We start from the raw sequence: 18,844 nt of genomic DNA, 5'->3' as shown, positions 1-18,844 counted from the left end.
TGTATCTATTTAAAACGGTTTCTTTTTAAAAACATAACCACAACAACTATTGTGCGCATTAAAAATTAACAAGAATTCCTTAACATCAGACATCCAGTCAGTGCTCAAGTTTCTGATTATCTCTGTGTCTTAAACTTTTGTTTTTATTTATTTATTATTGTTTATTTGAATCACTAAAGTGCACATATTAATGATGGGTTGATATCTCATAAGGCTCCTTAACTACCCTGTTCAATAAAATAAACCCTTAGCCACATGCAGCTATCAAAATGGAAATTAATTAAAATCAAGTAAAATAAAAAGTTTTATTTCCTCAGCTGCATTAGCCACATTCAGATGTTCACATGGCTGGTGGTTACTGAATTGGTCAGTGCAGAAGTGGAACCTCTCTGTCATTATGGGAAGTTCTGTTGGGCAGTGCCAATCTATGGGCTCCTTCATTTTTATGTTTGGTTTTCAGTGGCTTGACTGTTATGTACCTTGGTGTTTTCATTACATTTATCTGGCTACAGGTTCACTGAACTTGGATCTGTAAATTGATAGCTTCTCCCAAATTTAGGAAAGTTTTTGTTTTTTTTTTTAATTATTTCTTCAGGTTTTTTTTCAGTCCCAGTATCTCACTTCCCTTCCTTCAGAATTCCACTTCTAAGGTGGCACAGGTGGTAAATCATCTACCTGTCTGTGCAGGAGCAGTAGAGATGTGGGTTTGATCCCTGGGTCGGAGGATCCCCTGGAGAAGGAAGATGGCAACCCACTCCAGTATTTCTTGCCTGAAAAATTCCATGGACCAAGGAGTTTGACAGGCTGCAGTCCATGGGTTTGCAAAGAGTCAGACACGACTGAGTATACACACGCCACTGTCACGTGTGACTATTGATTGTCCCTTGAGATTGTCCCCTCAACCCCTAAGGCTGGTTTTAGTTGTTTTTGTTTTCTTTCTTTGTTCTTCAGAATGGGTAATTCCTATTGATCTGTCTTCAAGTATACAGACTCTTCTTTTATAGGCTGCAACATTCTGGTATATCTGTCCAGTATAACTTTCATTTCAGATACTGTACTTTTCAATTCTAGGATTTCCACTTGGTTCTTTGTTAAAATTCCACCTCTGTTCACTCAGGAGTACAACTGGAGAACCGTGTTTCACAGCCTTTTCTTCTATTCCACTTCCACCCTTTGGCCATCCCTTGGGCCTGAGGATATGTTTACTGACCCTCAGAAAAAGTGACCAGTAGAAGTATCTCAGACAGGACCTGGAAACAGTGTTAAGGCTTTTTAGCTAGGAAATTCTGTGTTTTCTACCTGGGCATGTCTCTTTGGCCATATGGATTCTTGTGTAGAAGGGTTCTGTGGAGGCCAGAGGAAGATCAGAGTATGGCCCTCTAAACCATTAAGACCCAAGGTAGGACCTCCACCCACCCATCACTGAATGCATCTGGAATCCTCTGTGTCAGTACTTTTCATGTCTTTCTTTTGGGAGCTGGCTTAATTCTTCCAAAAATTATCCTTGACTCTCCTGATTAGAATTTAAAGGCTTTCTACCAGCCTCCTGGGAGCTAAACTGGGAAAGAGGACTGGAGAGTCTCAGCACTCAGTATGCATAAATTCGCTTATTCCACCACCCCTCAGCCATGTCTAGCATTCCCTTCAAAGTACTATCTATCTTATCTCCTCTGAAAGAATCAGTCTTTTAGTTTTGTTGAGGGGCTGAGGTAGCTCAGGGTGGTGTGAGGATCTCGGACTCAGCTTTTTCATCCTCTTTCTTTTAACGCCCCCTCCATCATTTCCCCTCCATACAGTTCCAGAGGTGCTCCCAGTCCTAAGACTTTGAGAATTGTGCAGTGTTATTTGCTAACAGCATTTGTTTTACACTTACCAAGATTTTGTTGCTACTGTGTTTTTTTCTTTCTCATCTTTGTGAACTTATACCCTTAATTCTTTTTTCCTTTTCATTATGGCTGAATTCTTCCAGGAGAAAGAAAATTTAAATGTGATTTGAAGTCTGCTATCTTTACCTGAAAGTCTCATGACACCTTCATAAAAGTCCTTCTTTCCTTCCTTCTGTATTTCTTTGTGGTTAGAGGTTAACCTGTAGATAAATAATTGATCCTTTAGTGTATATGGTTTTTTATTATTTATCTTTGTATCCTCTTTAAACCCTACTTAAGTGTTGTTTAATAAGAGGATGGATATTAATTACAGAAAAGAAATAATATCTCAGTTTTTTATTTGAATGTCCCTTCTAAAACAAGGCAGTATTCATCAACCCTATTCATTTAACCTTTGAATGATTAGGGCAGGAAATGCTAAGGATGGTAGCTGCAAAGGACAGAATCTTATAACCCCATTTATTCATGTCTTTAAGATCTTTGTTAACCAAAAAGGTTTTTTTTTTGGAGGGGTAGGGGGGTTGTTTTGTTTCTTTGGCAGTGTATGGCCCTGAGAAAATTCTGTCCCTTGCTACTCCCACATTGCAGTCCCAGCCTATGAGACCATCAGTTGCAGATGGTGCCTGTCCCTGATATTTCATCTCTTACATATGCCCGTTCACACTCAGAAGGCCCACAGCTCTAGCTATTGTACCAGAAAAACCGGTAAATGCTTCCAAACGGACCTTTTAAGCAGCTTCCATCAAAGGAAGCAAACCAGCTTGGCATTTACTGACTTTTCTTGACTGTTGTGCAAGCCAAACAAGTTCAGTATTAAAGCCTCTTTTGGTCTTCCAGGATCCACAGCTGAGGACGGCACACTCTGGTTGCTTTTATGGGACCACATGCTGCTTGAACAGACATTGAGTCCTTGAAGTGGTGGATCTTAGGAAAACTATAAGAGATTCCCAGGTCACAGATAGATCCAGTGCTGAAAATAACCCCTATAGACAGGACAGAATCTGAAATATTCCATTAACAACCTGTAGGAAATGGTTATGAAAGATCTTGGTTCTGAAAGATGAAAACATTTTACCACCAAAGAAGAGAAAGGAGAAAATTGCTTTTCATGATTGCTATTTCAATTTTGATGTATTTTTCATGTCACATCAGTACTATAAATGTGTCCTTTAATCTCATCTGAGAAGTACTGTATCTTATATACTAACTGTTCCTTTTTCACTCCGTTGGCCCTATAGAGAACCTCCTTATCCTTTATGTCAAGATAACCAAGATTCTGCTAAACAGCATCTTTTGTCTTTCTATAACCAGAACTCAACTACTGCTTCTGGTACCCTCTTCTACGAATATGTTTGTCAGTAGCAGCTGCCCTGCTTGAATAACCCCACACATAAGCAATAGATAAAAATCCTGTATCCTGATAGGCTGACATGGTCTAGCAAATAATAAATCTGGCTTCAGTGGTAGGAAACAGTTGTTCCTAAAACCCAGAATTCAGTTCTTAAAGCTTGAGAACTAGTCATCATTAAAAAGAGCCTGTGAGATGATTACCCAAGTAATAGAAGCACATGCTTGGCCACATGATACTAAATTTCACATAGTTCTGCAGGGTAATAGAAGTGATTTGTGGGTTTCATCTATTAAAATTTCAGCCATCTTTGTATCATGTTAGTAAGTTAGGAGTTGATAAAAATTGAATTAGTTTTGAATTTCTAGTTAGATAGATGATTGGGAAATAGTTCTTTATGCATTAGAGGACTTCAAATTCTGAATAAAAAGTAGGTACCTCTTTCTAGTCCTTATGTTCTCATTGTGGCACGTAATTTTTACACAAAGCCTTGGGGTACATTATAGGTTGGAATTAAAGGAAACACCCTGGGATTTTCCTAAACTGGATTGAAGCCCACTTGAGAGCCATATCTTGCCCTCATTCATGTTTAGCTCTCTTAATACTTTGTGGCATCACGTTCAGTGAGATTGGAAAAGTTTCTTTTATTCACAATTTTGTAAGGTGAGGTTATACATAGGTTTCATGGTATTGAGATCAGGTTTTATACAATAAGTTTCTTTCTGAATCAAGGCTCACAAGGCCTGAAAATCAGTCAGGTGGACCTATAATGAAAATATACCCAGTCTGAATTCATTTTCCCTTTTATTCTACTTCAGGAGAGCCTAAGTTTGTGGAAGGACTTATGTTTGTGTTCTGCAAATAAATGTCAGTTTTATTCTAATTTTAATGGAAAACAACTGTGGAGATACTAGTAAATGTGGTTAGACTCAGTTACATTGGAGACAAAGTAATCATTTAATCATTTTTGGAAAGTGTGTGAATTTGGTCTTGGGCTTAGTGGCAACATTCCACTGAAGGAGTGGGAAGGCAGATACTCCAAATATGAGAGCACAAAACTTCTCAAATCCATAGCTCATTCCATAGCTCATGTTGTGTTTCTGACAATAGTTTCTGCCCCTTCTTTATATGACTTGATTCCCTGGTAAAACTACCCAGAGATAGCGTGTCTGCACAATGGCCTACCCATGTGCCCAGTCATCTGACAGCCACCTGTGTCTGTTTTTTGTCTACACTGAGATTAAATAATACAGCAGACAGCACATAGGCACACCTGTGAACCCTCTTGATTTTTAACTTGCTAGAACCTAGATTAGATTCTAGATCAGTTTCATCTCAGGATTTTAAAATGATCTTCATCACTCTCATTACTGACGTTTATTCTTCTATTGAGTTTTCTTTGTGTCTTCAGTCCCATGACATACCAGACTGGGATGTGGACTATCTAATAACTGGAACTGATAGTTTATTAGTCCTTTCTTCACCATTCTGTGGTTCAGTACAGTATGTACAGAATGAATTTTAAAGTTTTAACAGTAAGCCCTACATAGCAGACAGACCATGATGCCTTTTAATGGTAAATAGTATTCAGTAGTGCAACAGCTGCAATCATGGGCACGTCAGCCCGTGATAGCAAGGTACACAGAGCTGTTAATAAAGGCTAAAAGAGATCATGCTTTTAGGGTTAGAGTCTATGTAGGTTGGGCAGAACCTGTTTAAGGTAAGACCTTGGGTTTGGGGAACTTACCTGTTGGAAAGACTGAAAGGCCTCTGAAAATACTGTTGGCTGTTTCTGGCAGCTGAAACTGTAGAGAGTAATCCTGTTGAAGACTGCTAGAGGAAGAGGGCATCTGGGGCTTGTGATAAAGGTTTCTGGGTGGTAACCACATTGATCAGTATAGCATGGCAGGTTGGTTCTGTATTGACAAAAAAGAGATCAAATTACCTTTGCTGTGAGTTTTCTGATTTATTTTGCCCAACATGTAAAAGTAATAATGAGGAAGCTATCTAGAGCAGGAACAGATGCAGTATATCTTAGCATCCTTTTCCCTTGACCCAGTGGTCCCTGTGAGGCACACAGCTGCCAGTGACCCTCTCCACAGGTCCTAGCAGAGTTGTAAGGTTGCTTAATTCTTGCTGTACCAGTGCCCTGTTAGACACGTGTTTGCATCACTAGTGTAGAAGAACTTGCATTGGTGTTCTTTCCAAGCAGGAAAGGCCAAGTCCTGGCAGTGGCCCCCAAGTCCCTGTATGACCCAGCCATGTCTTCCACCTGCCCCCACCTCACTGGCTTTACCTGCTACTGCTCCCTCACTCCACTTGGCCACGCTGGCTTCCCGTGGGCCCTCAGACTGACCGGATGCTGCCACCTCAGGGCCTTGGAAGTGGCTGTTTCCCACGTGTGGGATGCTCCTTCTCCCAGTTGCCATTATCTGCTTGACTCGTTGCCTCCTGCAGGCCTTTGGTAAAACAGGACCTTTGTGATGAAGCCACCTCACTCTGCTCCCAGTGTTCTTGATCCCCTTTATCCTTATTCTCCCCCCACCCCCAGAGCATTTATCCATTTTAAATACTGTTTATTGTACTTAATTCATTTTCTCCTCTCCCCCTCCCACCCCTCACCCCCCAACTCACCACTTCCCGACAGGAATGCAGACTTCAAAAGGGCAACAGTTTTTGTCTTAGTTTTTTTTTTTTTCCTCCATTGACTTATCCCCCAGTGCCTGGAACAATGCCTGGCATACAGTGGGTGTTTAATAAATATTTGTTGTTGAATGAATCTTTTTGCTTTCATTTAAGAAAGTGTTTACAAGTATTTGGTGCCTCCAGTTCTTGAACCAGACTTAGCAAGGCCATCTCCTCATCATAGCAAACAGTGTCCCTAAACACACTCTCTGCCTCTTGTTTCTTAGTGGCCTTGCAGTCTTCCCACTGCCCCTTTAATACCTTTTTACCTGGATGGGTCATGCCTTGGTTTAATCTAAGGGCTACAATCACAAATTCATTTTTCTCTCGAGTGGGCAGACAAACATTAGAAGCTACTGCTTTCTTTCCTCTGTTCACTGATATTTCAAAAGGCAAGATCACAGCACATTAATGGACCTTATTTCCAAGACTGGCGATAACTAGGGTAATAGAACATATGACTGTTCTAATGTTTAGGGAACTTTTTCTATTACTAACCTATGTTTTTGTGCCACTTCAAAATAAAAACAAACTGTCACCCTACAACTATTAAACCATTATCCTAATACCATCAAATTATTTGTGTAATATTCTCAGAATAACTTTGGAAACTCGAGGATGCTCTGTAAGTGTCTCAGAGCCCCAGGGAAAAGCAGAATCATTCAGATATCTGACAGAAAATGGAGCTGAGCAAACCTCTTTCTGGGAAACCAGAAAAAAGCCTATCTGTTTCCTAATTCTGATGGAAGTAAAGTGATAGGAGGCACACTTTGAAAGGAAGGGCAGAGAGGGATGTCTTTGGCCCATGGATGAATCTCATCGTTCATTCTTTGCTTTCAGAAAATAGTTCTTTTCAAGTAATACTCAAAACAGTCTAACTTTTGCCTTTAAAAGGGAAAAATTTTTTTAAATTTAAAAATTTTAAATGGTCTAGCACTTCCCAATTCCAGATTTTTCTGCATGTGCTATCAGAAGAATTTGCTCTTTTGGGAATGGGTGTGGTTGTTTATCAGTTCAGAGGTAAGCAGTAAAAAGATTGGAAATCCTAAACTGAAATTCACTTGGGGTGGATGAGGTGTCACATGCTGGCACTGGAGGCTGTCTTGAGAGTTGAAGGATTTGAGTTCAACCTGACTCTGTAGTTCAGCTGGCTTTAGTTAAGGTGGCTTGAGGTGGACTTCGAAAAGACGCTTCTTGAAAGAGTCCCTCCACAGAGGCAGTCTTTCATGAAAATTGTGACCTTTCTTCTTTTTTCCAAATGGCTTTGAAGGAGACAAGAATGCCTTTTTTTTTTTTTAAAGCAGTACTTGAGAGTCTAACTTAGGTTGCAGAGAATTACCGAATTTGATTCCAGTAGTTCTAACCCTACTGTGCTTTGGAGTTCTTCTAGTGTGTACAGCTTTTGGAGACCATCATTCTGATTTACTGCTGCCTAAATCAGTGGTTTTTAACAGCTTTTTGTTAGCTTGTTTTAATATATATTATTTCCTTATTTTCGGCTGTACTGGGTCTTCATTGCTTTGCACGGGCCTGTGGCAAGCAGGGGCTACTCTTTGTTGCCATGCATGGACTTTTCATTGTGGTGTCTTGTTTTGGAGCACGGACTCTAGGGCGCACAGGCTTCAGTGGCTGCAGCATGTGGGCTTAGGAGTTGCAGTTCCCGGGCTCTAGAGCTCAGACTCAATAGATGTGGCTTAGTTGCTCCATGGCCTGTGGGATCTTTCTGAACCAGGAATGCAGGAGAACCCGTCTCCTGCATTGGCAGGTGGATTCTTTACCACTGAGCCACCACGGAAGCCCGGTTTTTACCAGTTTAATCTGAGCGTCTTCTAAACTACCTCTTTGCATCTTAATCTTCTCTTTGGTGTTATGGCGATTTAATCTGCCTACACCCCAGTTCATGGTGTAAACTATGTGGGAGGTTTCTGAGACTGAGATGAAGCAGATCGCGTGACAGAATGGGGACTCCGGGAGGAGGCAGAGCTGCATCAGCTTTAGTAGCTTTTGGTTTCTCCTCACCTTTCAAAAGGAGAAGGAAATGGCAACGCACTCCAGTATTCTTGCCTGAGGGTCCTGTGGACAGAGGAGCCTGGTGGGCTGCCGTCTGTGGGGTCACACAGAGTTGGGCACGACTGAAGCAACTTAGCATGCATGCATTGGAGAAGGAAATGGCAACCCACTCCAGTATTCTTGCCTGGAGAATCCCAGGGACAGGGGAGCCTGGTGGGCTGCCGTCTGTGGAGTCACACAGAATTGGACACGACCGAAGCAACTTAGCAGCAGCAGCAGTAGCACCTTTCAAAAACAAAACTCGCTAAAAGAGGTTGTTTCTTAGATTTCAATACCATTCTAAAACCCGGTACTTATGAGTACCACTAGAAGATTTATAGTTTAAGAGATCATCCAGGGATCTTTTCAGAGCTTTCCTTTCTATTCTGAAAGCCTCTATTCTGTAAAGAGGTACAGATAGACATTAGTTAGCCTTGGAAATATCAAATGCTGAAGTGCAAGTTGTTGCCCAAAAAATTAGGGTTTTGAAGCTACTGCTTTTATTGGGACGACTGAACCTGTCAAATTTTCCCTATAAAGGACTCTTCTGGCCACATACTCTTAACAGTGAAAGTAAACAAGTATGGCTTTTATCTATCATAAACAGCAGACAGGCACTCTTTGAGGGCTGTTCAACTGCCAAATAATCCATCTGATCTATTGGGTGCACTAGGGAAAAAAAATAGAGGGTTCTTGGTTGAATCTTAGCCTTGGAAGTAAACTAAAGATGCTTCTTCAAGTTAAAATGTAATTAGCATTCGAGGACAGTAAATTGATATTTTCTGCGGTGGATGGTGGCACTAGTGGTAAAGAAGCCACCTGCAATTCAGGAGACGTAGGAGATGGCAGGTCCGATCCCTGAGTCGGGAAGATCCCCTGGAGAAGGGCATGGCAATGCACTCCAGTATTATTGCCTGGAGAATCCCCATGGGCAGAGGAGCCAGGAGGGCCACAGTCCATAGGGTCGCAAAGAGTTGATCACAAGTGAAGTGACTTAGTACACACGCATGGTGAGTTGCATGCCTATTCCTGCTATATTTTTAACCCTGTTCAGACACTGTCAAATATTATAGATAGACCTGTTTTGTCAGGATGTCTCTGAGAGGTCTCAGGTTGTTTATTGGTCAATAGGGTTTGAAGTGGAAGACCATATTTAAACTAAAAATGGTAGGTATTTTTTCACATTGACTGGGGATGCAGCAGTGCAGGTGGATTTAACTCCAGCAGCCAGCAGAGAGCCTCTTCTGCTTGAGTCTCAGATGACATATCACAGAGTTGGAGGCAGTGTCATTAAAAACCTGTCACTCAGAGCCGTTCCTCTAGGCTCTGTTGACTATATAGTGTGGTGCTTAAAACACATCTGAATCATCATTCCTCAGACCACTGGTGAAGGCTGGCGTCACTGCCTGGTCCTCGGTTGGACCAGCCTGCAGATAATCTTTCTCAAAGCTAAATAGAGAGGAAGAGAAAAGGGGGGAAAAATCCCTCAGAGACTGGGAAAGGTCACAAGTGACGTCACGGAAGAGTAGATGATATACTCTCAAAGGTGAGCTGTGTACCGCTTGCCTTGAGTTTTCTTGTGGCAATGCTTCCTGTGGTGATCTGTGGGGAGAGGTGTAGATAGAGGCCCCATTTGCCAGAGTTCAGACCGAGTTCATCTCGTACCTTTTTATAGTACTTGTGAGCACACTGGAACAAGGTTAGAATATGAATTCAGCCTGCTCATCTCCAGCTGTGCCGCCAGAAAGGGGCCACAGCCCCTGCAGCAGGCTTTTTATACTATGAGAAACTAATTGTTGGTTACAGGCTGAAGCTGACAGGCTGCTCTTTCCCCAGCAGCCACTGAAAGTAACTTGTAAAACTCATTATTATTATTAAGCATTTCTAGCCCGCTTTTGTGTTTTCCAAGTGCCTCATAATCATTTCTTTTTGCTCTTCCTATTGATGTCCCCGAGAAGCAAGTAAATATTGTTGTGTCCCCATGTTGCTCGTGGCAGACCGGAGGAACACAGGATTTAAGTAATTTGGTTCTTGGTACCATCTGGGATCTGCTTTAGGCATCCTCAGAGCAGAAACTGAGGTGTGCACCCTGTTCCTAAGCTCACTGAGCCCAGTTCCTCACTGCTTGCTTTATAATTTGGTGAGTGTTTAGGGCTTTTATAGTTTTTTGCTGCAGCTTATTACATAAGAGGTACATTTTGCATAGTGTATTTACATATATAATACATAAAACTGAAACAGTTTCAGGAGCCATTACTTACTCTTAGTGAGATACACTATGACATTTTCTATTCTATTACTTATTTGGCCACACTGTGCAGAATTTCTTCGACTAGGAATCGAACTCATGTCCCCTGAAGTGGAAACATGAGTCTTAACCACTGGCCCTCTAGGGAAGTCCCTTCTATTATATTTTTTTATGCCAGTTACATCCCACTAAACAAATTTTAAGAACCACCAATTGGTTGTGACCCACAATGTTTAAAACCACCTTGTTAAGAAGTACTTGAGGCTGAAGAATACACATGGTGTATTCTCCTGGAGCATCAGTTTTGTTTAAAGATAAGTGAAGAAGCACATTTCATATTAAAACACTTGGATTCATTATGGGATAGCACAGAAGTTCAAAGAAATTTTGTTCTTATGGGCTACTTCATACTGTGCCCCTAATCCTGATCCTTACCCCTACCTCTACCCCAGTATATATGTCCATTCTTTCTTCCTCTGTTAAAGGAAGTACACTGGGAAAAACTTGAGAAGTATTGTCCTTTTGGAAACTTTAGTCCAAGTTCATGTTTTGTCGAAGCCTAGTGGCTTGTCAGGAACTTAGAGCCGTGTATTTTACAGTCATTATTCTTACTGAGCCTTTACTCTATGCCAGTCACTGTTTCAGAAATGAGAATAGAGTAGTAAACAAGAGACAAAAATCCCCTACCTTGTGGAACTGGCATTTTCCTAGAGGTGCGTTATGTGGCACAGGGACAGGCAGTGCACCAGCAAATCAGCAAAAATGTGTGTCAGGTAAGAGCAACGGGAGAAGAAGCAGAGCCTGAGCTAGGGAGTCCTGGAGATGGAGATGGGGTGTGATTTCATAAATACGTTGGTCATGGAAGACCTCCATAAGAATATAATGCTTGATTAAAGCAAAGACCTAAAGGAGGCCAGAATAAACCTTGCAGATTTCTGGTGGGAGAGAATTTCAGACAGAAGAAACAACAAAAGGTTATGAGATAGGAGCGTGCCTGGTGTGTGCAAGGCACAGCAGCTGGCTCCCATGGCTGACGCGAGAGTCCCAGCATGTGACAGCAGAGAGGTAACAGGCATCTGACCATAGACAGTTATAACTTTGGGAAATCATTGGAGGCTCAGACCCGGAGATATCTATGAACTGACCTGCATGTTAAGATCACTCTGATGCTATGTTGAGACGAGGCTGGGAAGTTAGATGTTGGAGGTGGAGAAGACGAGTGCAGAAGCAGAGACACCATAGAAAGCTTGGCAGTATTTTTCGTTTACTGGGTTTGAAAAGTCAGCAGGAGGTTCCATTTAGGGATGAGGAGAGGAGATCAATAATTTGGTTTTGGACATGTTCATTTTGAGGTATCTGTTAGGTATCCAGGTGAAGATACTAAGTAGGCAATTGGATATGTATGTGATAATTGATTTGCCATAGGCAGGCTAGACATCACTGTGAAAGCTCTAAGAAGGTACTTCTTCAGCTTGTCTGGATTATGTCTTTCTGCTCTGTACCTGTTGGGATAGTGAATTTCAAAATAAGAAAACAAAGAACTCCCTTTTCTCCCTCTGAAGCAATCAATATCATACTATAAGGTTTACTCAGCTCTATTTCAGAGTAGCTGCCATCTGGGTTAAAATTGAACTGGCTTCATAGTGTGTTTTCCTTGATTCTTTTTTTGGCCTGGACTCCCGAAGAGTTACTGGCATATTCTTAGAGACTCTCGTATTCTTTGGGTTGTGATCTACCACCTGTGTTACTCTTCCCCCACATCTAGATGCTGTTTCAGTTCAGTGACTTGAAACCAGGTGAGCCCATGTGTCGTCCTGTTGCCCCACCCTTGCCCTGTCGTATATCCCTATGCCTCATGAGCCGTGTGAGTGGTGAAAGTATGTTTGCCTATGAGTGATAGGGAGGTTTAAAAAAAAAAAAGGTTAAGAAACCAGTGTTTCATTCCATTTGCTCAACTTCTTCCCTTTAATGAAAGGGAACAAATGTTTATTGAGTCACTGGGATGTGAGTGAAGATGAGAGCCCCTGCATGAGTGAGAGACCATTGTGTTTTGGGTGAGGCATAGATAAATGCTTGCTTATGCTACAGTGCAAGTGCATGGTGTGGGTGCGATGGAGAGGAGTTAGAACCTTCCTGAGAAATCCTTGTCAAGCTTGAACTAAATCTTCAGGTTAAATAGATATTTTCCAGACAGATGAAGCTTTAGGAAAAGAACATATTAAGCAGAAAGAACAACATTAGTGTTTGGAGAGCAGGAAGTTATTTTGATATGCTTGACGTTAAGGAAATGGACTAGAGAGATAGGTAGGGGCCACATCCAAGAGAACCATATACATTTGAAATAAATGCAGTTCTAGCCTGCATTTTACAGGCTACGTTTTACTCTACAAAAGAGTAAAAGTTTGAGCAGCAAAATGCAGATTTTGAAGAGCTAATGTAATAGAGATGAACCACTTCTTCCAAGGAGTGCTCTGTGCAGTTGATCCTATAAGGAGATGACGTTTGACCAGGAGCACAGTCACAAGAAGAATCATTAAACTAACAGTTTCCCAGTAAGCCTTTCTTTAAAAATCTCCCCTGATATCTCTCATTAGCATAGTTGTAATACTACATTTGAGCATTTGTAAGATTTCAGAGAAGTCTAATGTGGTTATCCTTAATTATGAAAAACTCTGAGTAAAGTGTACAGCAGAAAATGGTGAAAGAAAACGGAACTTTTCTTTAGGAAACATTTGTTCACGGTACTTAACTCTAAGTCAGGCACCGTTCTAAGTGCTCTGCAAATATTAACTTGCCTCATAACGACCCCATGCGTTTAGTGCTGTGGTTACCTCTGTTCTTCAGGCAAGAGACTGAGCTGAGTGCTCCTGCCTCAGGTCACACAGCTAATAAGGAGCAGTCAGCAAGGTCAGGTGGTCTGGTCTGGTCCCTGCGTCCATGTTCAGAACCACTGTCTGCTGCCACCAATTTGGGTGTGCCAGCTTCTCAGAGAATTTATCTAGAGCAGAAACCCAGGGATAGGCTTTAGGGTCTCCTGAAACCCCTAAAGTTTGGGTGGAAACATTGCATGTACAACTTATAAAAAGAAGGTCCCTGACTTTCATGTGTTTGTCAGAAGGGTCCTCAGGGCAGAATGGTTTAGCACTGCTGACCTAGAAGAGCTTTTCACATCGTTTCCATGGTTAAAGGGCTCCAGTTGGTTTAAGGATACCCTGAGGAGCACAGGCTATTTATAAGCCCAAGCGGACTTCTAGGTAACATTGTTCTAAATTAATTACTTGTCTGGTTGATCTTCTTAGAAACTTTTCAAAAAATAGGTGTGCCAGATCCCAGATTTAGGAATTTGTTTGTTTGTTTTTTAAATACAGGATGGAGTCAAAGATCCTGTTTTGAAAAATCTCTCCAGATGATTCTAATATAAGTCTTTGGTTAAGAATCATTGATATTATCTCCTGGAGGACATATAACCCACATGAGCCCACTTGTACCTCCTCCAGTTTTCACTTCTGAATGCCCTTTTCAGAGCCTGGCACTCCCTCAAGGTGTTCTTGGTTCCCTTATTTGCAATAGAGTTCCCCTCCTCTTAACTGCTGAGTACCAGATGAATTAGAAAATACCTGTTTCCCGGAGACGTGCAGCTGGTATAATCTTTTGAAGTGATGCTCTAGTACATCTTAAAGAATGTCTAAGGTCCCTCTTTCCTGCGGTTAGTTACTCTGCTTGCATTCACCAGACTCAAGTTTTTGGGGACTCCTGCTGTCTCAGTATTTTGGGCATCAGATTATGTGATAGAGATTAGAAACTCCTAGGGGTTGGTAACTGAAAGTTTCAATGCCCAAGTTTCAAGGAAAGTAACTTGATGAATTCTTCTGGGAAGGAGTAGAAACCCGAACCAAATTATGAAGGATGAAATAAAGTTACTGTTTAAGGTGGAGAAGATGAGCTGAAAAGTGTAGACATTTGTCCCCAAGAAGGTGGGAGGAGAATGGTGGTGCTAGATAAGCACTTTTTACCTTCATTTTTTTTTAAGAGAAATAGTCATGGTTTCTGCAGACTGGTTCCAAATAGGAAAAGGAGTACGGCAAGGCTATATTGCCGTGTATATTGTCACCCTGCTTATTTAACTTGTATGCAGAATACATCATGAGAAACGGTGGGCTGGAAGAAGCACAAGCTGGAATCAAGATTGCCAGGAGAAATATCAATAACATCAGATATGCAGATGACACCACCCCTATGGCAGAAAGTGAAGAGGAAGTAAAAAGCCTCTTGATGAAAGTGAAAGAGGAGAGTGAAAAAGTTGGCTTAAAGCTCAACATTCAGGAAACTAAGATCATGGCATCTGGTCCCATCACTTCATGGGAAATGGATGGGGAAACAGTGTCAGACTTTATTTTGGGGGGCTCCAGAATCACTGCAGATGGTGATTGCAGCCATGAAATTAAAAGACGCTTACTCCTTGGAAGGAAAGTTATGACCAACCTAGATAGCATATTGAAAAGCAAAGACATTACTTTGCCAACAAAGGTCCGTCTAGTCAAGGCTATGGTTATTCCAGTGGTCATGTATGGATGTGAGAGTTGGACTATGAAGAAGGCTGAGTGCCAAAGAATTGATGCTTTTGAACTGTGGTGTTGGAGAAGACTCTTGAGAGTCCCTTGGACTGCAAGGAGATCCAACCAGTCCATTCTGAAGGAGATCAGCCCTGGGATTTCTTTGGAAGGAATGATGCTAAAGCTGAAACTCCAATACTTTGGCCACCTCATGTGAAGAGTTGACTCATTGGAAAAGACTCTGATGCTGGGAGGGATTGGGGACAGGAGGAGAAGAGGACGACAGAGGATGAGATGGCTGGATGGCATCACCAACTCGAAGGACGTGAGTTTGAGTGAACTCCAGGAGTTGGTGATGGACAGGGAGGCCTGGCGTGTTGCAATTCACGGGGTCGCAAAGAGTCAGACACGACTGAGTGACTGAACTGAACTGAACTGATAGTAAAACTCACCCAGAGAAATATTGTTTTGTGGCACCAAGAGCATAGATAGGAAAGCCACAAGTGACAGAAACCAGTGGGAAGCATGGTTTCAAGCAGTTTTTCTCCTGTGTCTCCCCTCATACATACTTGCTTCTTACAATCTGCCCCAGCATAGTCTGTTTCTGAATGGAGACACCAGCAATATTGCCCCAACACAAGTATTATACATATTGTAGCTTTTAAAAATATATATAAACAGCTTCCTCTGGATTGAGCAGGCCACAGTAGAGTCACAGCCTGTGCACATCCAGAAGTTTGTGTTGGGAGAAGAAAACTCATTTCTTCATTCACTCAAAGGCTTTTCCTTAGAGTCATCAAATTTACGAGTGTTTGACCCAAACTTTTCTAGCCATATGACTTAGGAAGTAAGAAAGCACTTTAAAACTCACGTCAGAAAAAAAGGTAAGGGCATTATGACACCAGTTATTGTGGAGAGAGAAAAATCAAAAGTGTAGAGTCACATTTGCATTTGAATCCTGGTTTTTCTGTGTGCTTACAGTGTGGCCTTGAATGTTACTTAATCTTTCAGTTCTTCATCAGGAATATGAGAGGGGAGTACCAGTTACTACTTTGTTTGAGATAGTTATAATGAGGATATAATGAGTTATAATGAGGATTAGAAATATCTGTTAATACAGGTACTTAGTGATAGCAACAGCAACTACTAAAATAACTGAGTAGATTATTACAGACATAGAATTTATGCCTTGAATTCATCCCTCCTGGAGTGAGGCAGAGTTGCAGGTTGTCGATGGTGCTCTGACAGTGGAGTAGGTAGGGGCATGCTTTCCAGTATATGGGCTGGTGTGTCTTGATTTGGGGTTTTCTGCACTGCCTAAAAGAGGAAGGAAATTGGATGATATATTTCTAGGCAGTAACTGTTCTTTCCCTCCTACCTGCCTTCTTATGATGTCCTAATTTTCCCTTCCTACTTTCCTGGCAGGTGGCTGTGAAAAACAATATTGATGTCTTCTACTTCAGCTGCCTCATCCCACTCAACGTGCTTTTTGTAGAAGATGGCAAAATGGGTAAGTATGTCCTCCTGTCCTGCCAAATATACCTTTGCCCTTCCTCTGAACGTCAGGTAGAGCATATCCCCAGAAGTTCAGTTTATCTTGAGGTTTAAAAAAACGGGGGATGGCTATTCTAAAGCTCCAATAACTGCTAATTCTGTATTCGCCTGGGTCACAGTCGATCTTGCTGTGCTGCTGGTCTTTAAATCACAATGCCCACTGTCTGCATAAACCAGTCAGCACAGCAGATAGTAAACGGCTTGGTGACAAGTAGATGTGGATTGAAATCTCAGCTTGGCTGTTTGTTAGCTTTGTGACTATAGCGAGATGCTTAATTTTTTTGAGTTTCAGTTTTCACGTTTACAAAGCAGAAATAATTTTTTGTAATGACTTGAGATAATACGTGCAGGTTTTAGCACTTAGCCCTGTCCTGAGTTCTTACTGTCTCAAGATAACGAATTCAGTAATTTATAATAAATTGTTAGTACTCCCCATGTGGTGGTTGATATTTCTCTCTTCCCTTACTTAGGAAACCACCAGCTAATAAAACTAGCTTACATTGATACATATTAAGTTGTATTGGCATTTTATTGGTTTGATTCTTACAATAACTCTTTGGGTAGTGTAGCAGGTATAATGTATGATGAGATTAAGGATTGGAAAGGTCACAAGACCTACCTAAAGTCACCTAAATAGGAAAACTGTGGAGCCAAAACAACCCTAGATGTAAAGTCTCTCCCAGTGTGTCTTAGTGCGACTCATGAGGGATTAATTGACCTGGAGTGCAGCACTTCCGCATAGCTAAGCCTTGGCTCGTCTCAGACTGCCACTGGCCGTACTGCTGGAGCCAGCACTCCAAAGGAGAAATGGTTCAAGGGCTTAGACGTCAGACTGTTGCCAGACTGTGCACATCCAGCCTTTACCTCTGCTTCCCCCGAACAGAGCGCCAGGTCTTCCTTGCAACATGGAAGGATATTCCCAATGAAAATGAACTTCAGTTTCAGATTAAGGAATGTCATTTAAATGCTGGTGAGTGATAACTCTAAATTTCATTTTCATCTTAGTATATTCAGTTAAATAGTTGAAAATTCTGTCTTCTCTTTACCTCTTTTTTTCACAGCTACCTATTTCTAGTGAGTAAAGAGTATATTTGCAGGCTTCTCATTAAAAGCTTGGGATGTTTTGATGGTAGGCACTAGATTAGCTACAAGCTGACAGATTTAAGAACTAGAATGGATCCACATGCCCAATTGTCTAGTAGTTGAACATGGGTCAGTCATGTTACTTGAACATTCTAAGCATCAGGTAATTGAGTGGCACTTGAAGATATGTGCTCTCCCAAGAATTGAAAGGACTGTTTGTCCTCTTACATCAGCCTTCAGTAGTGACTCTGAGATCCTTGTTTGGAATCCTGTGTTTATTATTAAATAAGACTATGTCATAGTTGTTTAAAGCCTAATTGGTGGCCTTTTTCTTTCTTTCCTTGTGTCAGCTGTCATATGATGATATGACCACCTTAATCACCATTAAAAAGTTATAGCCCCCTTAGTAGTTCGTTTTATTATTACACTCGAACTTCAGTCTGGGAACCGGAGAGGAGAAACAATACCCGCTGGCAGTGCCTCAGGCTTTGTTTCACTGAAACATCCTCAGGCATGGAGGGGAGCCCTAAGCTGTTCAGGGTCTTGCCTTTGTACCAGTCTCTCCTTGAGGTTAATATAACTTTATGAGTTTGAATGAGAGTGAGCCCTGATGCTGGTCAGTGCCACCTCCCTTCATTCCCCGTCACTTCCTCCTTCTGGCATGCTGCCCTCCCACTGTGGCTAGAGTGTTGCCCTGGGAGAAGGAGGCAGACCGAAGGAAAAACAACTCACTGGCTTCACATTTCAACTTGTTCTTTAAAAACTTTTTGCTAAAAATTTTTTTTGCAGAGAGTGGGTGTGCTCTGTGACATGTCCATCCTCTGTGTTCCAGGCAGATGTTTTTCTTACAGGGCTTCTCCTTAGCCCTTGGAGAGATGTTTGAGGAAGACAGTCTTCTGTAATGCCCACTGTCATGACAGTTTGTTGATTCTCTTCACGAATACCACATGCCTTCTAGGTTTCTCAGCCTGACTGGTTATGTAGCTATTAAACAAAACCAGATTTTTGCCGAGTTAAAAAAAAAAATTCTTATTTAATTTGAGCTGCTTTTTATGCCATGTTCTAGGTAGGTGACAGTGTTTGCTGTCTCTCCTAGGCTCACTGGTTAGTTACCACAAGCCTCATTTGATGAGTTGGGAAGTTGGACAGTTTTACATTTTTTAACCTCTTTTTCAGGAAACTTCCGCTGCAAAACCCACAGTGGCTGATAGCTAGGGTTATAGTCACCCTTGTGTGGTCAGTCCCAAGTCATTTCATATGTTACACTCCTGAGAACACTTGTCCCTCAGAAAAGGGTTCTGTGGTCATAAGATTGGGAAGTACAGTCTTAGAAGTTGCCATTGCACATAAGCACACTAGAAGCTGAGGCCTCCTGCACTGAGGAAACCACTGTAACTCAGTATCAACTGAATGTTTTCCCTATGGAATTTAAAATCAC

At 41.6% G+C, this 18,844-nt stretch overlaps 1 protein-coding gene across 1 annotated transcript in view; it reads left to right on the top strand.

Annotated features, from left to right (window-relative positions):
* The window catches only part of AP2B1 (adaptor related protein complex 2 subunit beta 1), a 110,191-nt gene that overhangs the window by 77,479 nt on the left and 13,868 nt on the right, over positions 1 to 18,844 (top strand). Inside the window, exons 19-20 of the mRNA XM_052657030.1 lie at positions 16,195 to 16,279; positions 17,207 to 17,293. Of these exons, the coding sequence (XP_052512990.1) occupies positions 16,195 to 16,279; positions 17,207 to 17,293 (172 nt within the window). The remainder of the gene's footprint in view (positions 1 to 16,194; positions 16,280 to 17,206; positions 17,294 to 18,844) is intronic.

Source organism: Budorcas taxicolor, chromosome 19 (genome assembly GCF_023091745.1).
Source record: "Budorcas taxicolor isolate Tak-1 chromosome 19, Takin1.1, whole genome shotgun sequence".
Lineage (NCBI taxonomy): Eukaryota > Metazoa > Chordata > Mammalia > Artiodactyla > Bovidae > Budorcas > Budorcas taxicolor.
Note: the sequence above shows the minus strand (reverse complement) of the source record. Positions and strands in the feature narration are given on the sequence as shown.